The 7,768-nt window shown below is 41.2% G+C and overlaps 1 protein-coding gene across 1 annotated transcript in view; it reads left to right on the top strand.

Moving 5' to 3' along the window:
• Window positions 1-1,441: 1,441 nt before the first annotated feature.
• DLGAP5 (DLG associated protein 5) overlaps window positions 1,442-7,768 on the top strand; it is a 37,028-nt gene continuing 30,701 nt past the window's right edge. The window contains exons 1-3 of the mRNA XM_007445983.1: window positions 1,442-1,533; window positions 3,989-4,227; window positions 6,544-6,737. Of these exons, the coding sequence (XP_007446045.1) occupies window positions 3,990-4,227; window positions 6,544-6,737 (432 nt within the window). The 5' untranslated portion in view covers window positions 1,442-1,533; window position 3,989. The remainder of the gene's footprint in view (window positions 1,534-3,988; window positions 4,228-6,543; window positions 6,738-7,768) is intronic.

Genomic DNA, 7,768 nt, shown 5'->3' with positions numbered 1-7,768 from the left:
CAACTGTAGCATAATAAAATTTGCGTTGCAACCATCAGTTGTCTTGGTCCTTCTGACCCCATTCGTCGGTATTACTTCAGTTCCTTACCCCTTCCCTTCTGACCCTGGGCGGTGAAATCCTCTTCCTCCGGCTGGACCGCGGCAAGAAACAGACTCATAGATACAGAATACAAACTGTTCGTTGCCCAGGGAGGGAGTGTCAGGGAAAGGACCAAATAGGTGAAGGGGATTAAGAGGTAAAAATTTTCAGCTATAAAACAAATGTCACAGAATATGGTAAATAATATTGTAACAACTTTGTATGGTGACTGATGGTAACTGGATTTATTGTGGTGATCATTTCATAATGTATAAAAATATTGAATCACTGTGTTGTACACCTGAAACTAATACTGTATGTTAATTAGAACTCAGTTAAAAAAAAATTCCACACCTACATTTCCCCAAGAGAAATAAAACATGACCACAAAAAGACTTGTACAAGAATGTTTATAGCAACTTTATTCATAACAGCTAAAAATTGGAACAATCCAATATCCATCAACAGGAGAATGGATAAGCAAATTATTCAACGGAATACTTTTCAGCAATAAAAACAACGGCTGATTCATGTAACAGTAGGGATGGATCTCGAAAACATTACACTGGGAGAAAGAAGGCAGACAAGAAAGAGTATCTACCACTCCTATTTTTAAGGTGATAGAAATCAGAAGAGTGATTGTCTAAGCTGTGGGAGATTTGGAAGGGGGCTTGAGAGAACCAGGTGATGGAAATGCTCTATATCCTGATTGGGTGGTGGTTACACAGCTGTTTACATTTAGCAAAACTCATCAAATCATATACTAAAAAAACCATGCTTTGCACTATTTGATAATTTTACCTCTATTTAAAAAGAAAAAAGACGAGAAAATAAAAAAAGACTGGTAACGCTGAAAGGTAACAGTAAAAGACGTAAGGAGAAATCTGATGTGGTAATAAGCCCTTTCTTTAAAACGTTAAGTGAAGAAAATATTCCAATAAGCCCTGCCGGATTTATGTAATTAAATGAGGACATTAAAAAGCCCTGCAGACTCTGAGTCCCCACTCCTCCGTCCGAGTTCCTCTGTCTTTTCTCGGATACCCGCGAGGTCTCGGGAACTCCAGGGCGGTTTCAGAGTTAGGCCCTGTCAACCGCCGGCCATTACAGCTCCCCGCCAGCCCCAGCGATCCCACGGCTCCCGCCTCATCAATATCGCATCGAGGACCCGCCCATTGATTCAGCTCACAGCCACCCTTTGAACGGTCCGTTCATCTTTCAATCAATTCAAATATAGCAAGGAGCTAACCAATCGCAAGCCTCGGCGAAGGGAAGAGGCGGGTACTTTTACAGGAAGTGTTACTTAAAATACCTCCAATCAGAAGTTCGATGCGGGAAGTTTGAATTTTGCCGAGTCTTGTAGGCGTTCCTTCTGCGGAGGCGGCGGTGGTCTTCCAGCCCCAGAGGGTTCCTTTACTTTTAGTTTGGTTGAGGTTTCACGCTAGAAGCTGCCTCAGGTAGGTGGATGCTGGGGAGCTGGGGGAGGGCGCTGGTCCGCTTCCTTCTAGAAGGTCTAGAAGGGTCGGAGGACCGGCGGCTGCGAGCTGGACGCCGCTCAGGGGAGGCTCCTCTTAGGACCGTGTTACCTGTCCTTCCCGAAGCTGATGACGCAGTCCTTCGGAAGAGTAAATATTTGTTGCCATGATCTGTGTAGCAGCATCATTTCACCACCGGGGCGTTATTGGCTTTGGGCCCCAACATTATTCCAGTGGCTCTTTCCAGGTTCTGTGACAACTAAAAACGCCTGGGTTGACAGCCTTGGCAAGCAAAACTAAGGCATTCTAGACTTTTAAGCTGGAAGAAACTCCAGTCAGCCAAAGAAGAGAACTTAGATTCTGTGTGTGAAGAGCCAGGCTTCCTGGCTTAAGATTCCAGCTCCACTGTCTTTTAGCTGTGCAAATGTGGGCAGTTAATTTACCTCATCTGTATAACGGCAGTTATACTAAATACCTTTTAGGGTTTAGGTGATAATTAAATATGCCTTCGGTGTTAGTTCTCTCTCTCTCTCTCTCTCTTTGCCGTGTATAGTTCTATGCTGTATTTTTAAATACCTAGTACGTAATTTTAATTTTTCTTTAATAATTGCGGGAAGTGGCAAATCAAATAGTAGCGGAGAGTTCTTGATTAAAAAAGCACAGTCCTTTGTCACTTCCCCTGGGCCCTTAAAGGACAATGTTATTAGCATCCAGGTCAGATGAATTCTCACGTTTTTATACTCTGTTGATTGCCTAAAATAGTACATTTTAATTTGTTGCATTTCTTGTGCAGTTTTTTTATCTGCATTTTTCTAGTGGACTCTCTTCTTGTTGTTGAAGGTACAGTGTGCTTATATCTTTTTTTTTAAATAGCCCTTTATTGGAGTATAATTGCTTCACAATACTGTGTTAGTTTCTGTTGCACAGCAAAGCGAATCAGTCATATGCATACATATATCCCCATATCCCCTCCCTCTTGAGCCTCCCTCCCACCCTCCCTATCCCACCCCTCTAGGTGGTCACAAAGCACCGAGCTGATCTCCCTGTGCTATGCTGCTGCTTCCCACTAGCTAGCTATTTTACATTGGGTAGTGTATATATGTCGATGCTACTCTCACTTCGCCCCAGCTTCCCCCTCCCACCCCATGGCCTCAAGTCCATTTTCTATGTCTACCTCTTTATTCCTGCCCTAACTTTCTAATGGCAGACCTCCGTCCTTCCCCCCGCCACCACCACCTTCTCTTTTAAGCTGGCAAGACTTTTCCCTGGAGAATCAGTCCTCTTTCTCCAGTTTGGCTTGATTGTTCTCCATACCAGCTGTATAGGAGATGCCTTAGACTTTCCACTTTCCTTTATTCTTTTCCTCAGTTGGATCCACGATTTCTTGGAACCCATGACATTGTCTTTCTTGTTCTCCCAAGGATCTTTCTAAGAAAAGAGCATATGCCAAGTAAACTATGATTTCTTACATTGCCGAAAAGAATTTTATTCTGCCCTCACCAGGGCAAACTGATATGATTATCCTGCATCACCATGGTACTTCACCAGCCCTTCTTGGGCAAAAAAAAAAAAAAAAAAAAAAAAAAAAATCCTTTTTCTCAAGCTCGTATATCTAACTGCCTATTTATCATTCCTACCTACCTAATAGGCATCTTGTGTGTTTTGTTTGTTTTGTTTTTTGGCTTGAGAAAAAATGCCAGCCTGCCTGCATTCATCACCAGGGGAAAGTTAAGGAAACTATTCTGTATACTATATCCCTATTTTCACCTTTACTTCCTACTCTATTTTGCAGTGCTCTCTATGGTAAGCCTAGACCCTCTTATTTATATTCTGGACTTTAGCTTCCTGGGCTTCACTTCATCTGTCAAGCAAGTTCCTGTTCAGAACCCCAAAATAGGTTGTAGTGTTTTATCTTTTGATAACCTCCTTCCCACTCTTCAGTCACATATTTATTCCATTTTGTATTTTTTATTATGTAAATTAACCCATTTATTATAGGCTAGCAATGTTTTAAATGGTGGCCTTCTACTGGTCCTTCAGTTCCTTCAGTCTTCTGGTTACTTTGCTGTGACGGCAGAAGTGGTGTTGTAGGTCCAGGCACCATCAGCCACCGTTTTCATGCAGGAAATGCCAAATGCCCACAGCTTGTCTCTTCATCTTGGTTTTGCCACAGGAGCAAGTGCGCTAGGCGTGCTGACTGATTTCAGTTTTCTTCACTATTTTCCTGAGGGAGGCAACATGGGTCCCGTGTTTACCCACGATTCTGACCTTGGTGCATTTAGCCATGTTGCCACAACCTAAGTCTGAGCCCAGAGAGCTGTATTTTAATTTTTTTTTTTCAGAAGACTCTGGGGTAGGAGGTGAACTGGAATCCTAACTTTTTAAATAATCAAATGAAATTTCATATAAGTTGGTCTTTCTCTCTTTTTCCTGATAGGATGGCTTCATCACATTTTGCCAGTCGACACAGAAAGGAATTAAGTACCGACATGATTAGAACTAAAATTGCTCATAGGAAATCACTGTCTCAGAAAGAAAACAGACATAAGGAATATGAACGAAATAGACACTTTGGTTTGAAAGATGTCAACGTTCCAACCTTGGAAGGTAGAATTCTTCTTGAATTAGATGAGATATCTCATGAGCTTGTTCCAGAAAAGGCTGATGTCAAGCCAAGTAAGTAAAAGTCTATTGTAATTTCAAGTGTTTGAAGAGTGAATAAAAGTTGGTTTAATACCTGAGGTTAAAAACAACCCTGACCACAAGAATGGAGTTTTGAAATGCCATTCTAAATAACTTGGTGTTTTCTGCAACTAAATACTGTCTATTTCAAGTAAAGGCTGTGTTGGCAATTCCCAGATGGTCCAGTAGTTAGGACTTCACACTTCCACTGCCAGGGGCCCGGGTTTGATCCTTGGTGGGGGAACTAAGATCCTGCAGGCTGCCTGGCATGCCCCCCTCCCCCCCCAAAAAAAGCACTCAAGTAAAGGCTGTGGACATCCTAGCTAGGCTAAAGCCACTCGCCTATGGAGTATTATAACACTTTTTACCTATATGACCTTACAGGAATCCTAAAGTTCTTACTTCTGGAGCTTGGATAAGATAAATATTGACAAGATAAATTGATAAGGGACATAAAAATAGAACTGATTGAAGTATCCATGAAGTAAGGGTACTTTGCCAATGGGAACAGTTCTTAGAGGGAAGAGCAAAGGATTCATCCCTGTAGTTTGCCCAAAAGGATTTGGGGTAATTAGGAGGGAAAGAACCAACCAGAAAAGAGAATGATCTCAGCAAGAGATAAACATAATAAAAATGGATGTCTTAGAAGGCAAGGGATGCTATAGAAAAGAAGGAAGAGAACTGGGAAATGACATGCATTTAATCGGAAGGACTTATTGGACTCCTATTTAGTTGTGTTTATATAGCAGGCACTAGGAGCTAGATTGCAGTGAAATAAAGCAAGGATAAATTGTGAAGAAATGGCAGAAAGATGAAGTCTTAGAAGTTTTATAGAGAAAGAAATGAGATGTCAAGTTGTTTTACGTGTTCACTACTTCAGTTTTATCATTTTTCCAGAACCAGTGTAATGTGTGACACGTACAAGACACTCAACATATTCAGCTTAATTGCTTCTGTAAAAGGGGAGGTTGGGCTAAACTATTTCTTCCATATTTGTCATTTTTGTGATTCTAAAGTAAAGTGAGAGAAAGGAATTGGGTACTTCTTTGTTTTTGAGATGAAGTGATCAGTTTATGTTTGAAGGTCAAAGGAAGTGGGTTGGTGGTTGAGGGGGATAGGGTAAAGAATAACATCTCTTAGGAGTTCAGAGAAAATGAACACTGGGTCGTAGGATTATATAGGATGGCCTTTGAAGGAAGAACTAGACATTTTCTGTCTGAGAAGAGGTGACATTACCTTCTGAGTTGTCTCCTTGCCTCTACTCGTACCCTCTCAAACGCTTCTTTCCTCGACCAAAATCTTTCAAACAAAATTTAACCTTGTCAATATGCTATTAGAATTTCTTTTATTCCTCATTTACGAAGGCCTGGAGGTGGGAGTGGGTCTGGTATGTTCCAGAGAAAGCAAGTAGGTAAGCATGGCTAGAGAAGGCAAACAGGTTAGCTCCCATAGAGCCCTGAGGGCCATCATTATAAGGACATTGGCTTTTTTTTTTTTTTGGCTGCACTGGGTCTTAGTTGCGGCACGCGGGCTTCTTAGTTGTGGCACATGGGCTTCTCTAGTTGCGGTGCCTGGGCTCAGTAGTTGCGGTGCACAGGCTTAGTTGCGGTATGTGGGATCTTAGTTCCCCGACCAGGGATTGAACCCGGGCCCCCTGCATTGGGAGTCTTAACCACTGGACCACCAGAGAAGTCCCTGTTTTGATTATTGTAAAGGATCTGCTTCTAAGGTGACTCATTCACATTACCAGCAAGATGATGCTGGCTTTTGGCAGGAGGCCTTAGTTCTTTGTCATGTGGACATCTCCATGGGGCCACTTGAGTCTCCTTAAGGTTCCACGTGGTCACTGGCTTCCCTCCAGAGCAAGGGATCCAAGAGAGAGCAGGACAAAAGCTGTGATGTCTTTAATGACCTAGTTGTAGGAGTCGTTCTCTATCATTTCCACAGTACTTTCTTGGTTACACAGGTCAGCCCTATTCAGTATGGGAGGGGATGATACAAGGCATGTCTACCAGGAAGTGAGAATTGCTGGAGGTCAGCTTGGAAGCTGACTGTCATAGAAGCTAATTAATTTAAAAGTGAAGTAATACATGCCTAGTACATACTAAACAGTTATATATTTGAACAAATGAAGGTGAAAGAAATAGGAACTTTAAAATAGGGGTGGAAATAACTTGAAGTGCTAAGGAATTAACAAGAAGTTACTAAAAGCATTTCTTAGCAACAGTTGAAGTTAGAAGTTGTTTGCCTAACTTTTTATCTGAAATTTTTTATATATTGTATTTTTCTTTTTTTCTTTTTCCTACTTAGAGTCAGTGAAAACTATTCTAGGTGATCAACGAAAACAAATGCTCCAAAAATACAAAGAAGAAAAGCAGCTTCAAAAATTGAAAGAGCAGAGAGAGAAAGCTAAACGAGGAGTATTTAAAGTGGGTCTTTATAGACCTGATATTCCTTGTTTTCTTTTCTCAAACCAGAATACTATGAAAGCTGAGCCAAAAAAGGTAAGTTTAGTATCCTAACTTGATATAGAGGAATAGTTCCTTTTAACTGGAATTTTCTTTAGGAGATTAGATGACTAAAATAACCATTTCCCCTGAGTCCCTTTATTCATTTAATTAGTTGGTAGGAGGTGGGAATGACATAATAGTAACTCCGAAGATGAAAACAGGGTCTCTTGATGTAGCTATATTTAGGTTGAGATTGGATAAAACTTAGGAAAGCTGGCAGAGCCAGGCTGAACAGTGAATGCTATACCATAGTATTTGGCATTTATCCTTTAGGATATGGAGAGTCAAGGGAGGTTTATAAATGAGGTTGTACCATTATCAAAGTAAAACTCAGGGAAGATTAGCCTGGACTTGAGGATTATAGTCTAGAAAGGGAAGCATTTATAGATAGGAAGACCAGTTGTAAGTCTATATTGTGAATATTCTGTATAGAATAGGTGAGATGAGATAAGTGGACTGAGGCATTTGTTTAAAAAGAAGAAATAAGGGGCTTCCCTGGTGGCGCAGTGGTTGAGAGTCCGCCTGCCAATGCAGGGGATGTGGGTTCGTGCTCCGGTCTGGGAGGATCCCACATGCCGCAGAGCGGCTGGGCCCATGAGCCATGGCCGCTGAGCCTGCGCCTCTGGAGCCTGTGCTCTGCAGCGGGAGAGGCCACAACAGTGAGAGGCGTGCGTACCGCAAAAAAAAAAAAAAACCCAAAAAAAGAAGAAATAGGTTTAAGACATCATTTTTCTGGAGATATAATTGACATATTAGTTTCAGGTGTACACTGTAATTATTCATTATTTGTATACATTACAAGATGATCACCACAATTAGTCTAGTTACCATCCATCACCACACATAGTTACAAAACTTTTTTCTTGTGATGAGAACATTTCAGATATACTCTTTTAGCAACTTTCAAATATACAATACAGTATTATTAACTGTAGTCACCATACTGTATATTACATTCCCGGGACTTACTTATTTTAAACCTGGAAGTTTGTACTTTTTGACGACCTTCACCCATTTCACCTACC

The sequence above is a fragment of the Lipotes vexillifer genome, unplaced genomic scaffold (genome assembly GCF_000442215.2).
Source record: "Lipotes vexillifer unplaced genomic scaffold, Lipotes_vexillifer_v1.1 scaffold43, whole genome shotgun sequence".
Taxonomy (NCBI): domain Eukaryota; kingdom Metazoa; phylum Chordata; class Mammalia; order Artiodactyla; family Lipotidae; genus Lipotes; species Lipotes vexillifer.
The sequence above is the reverse complement of the archived record's forward strand: the minus strand, read 5'-3'. Positions and strand labels throughout refer to the sequence as shown.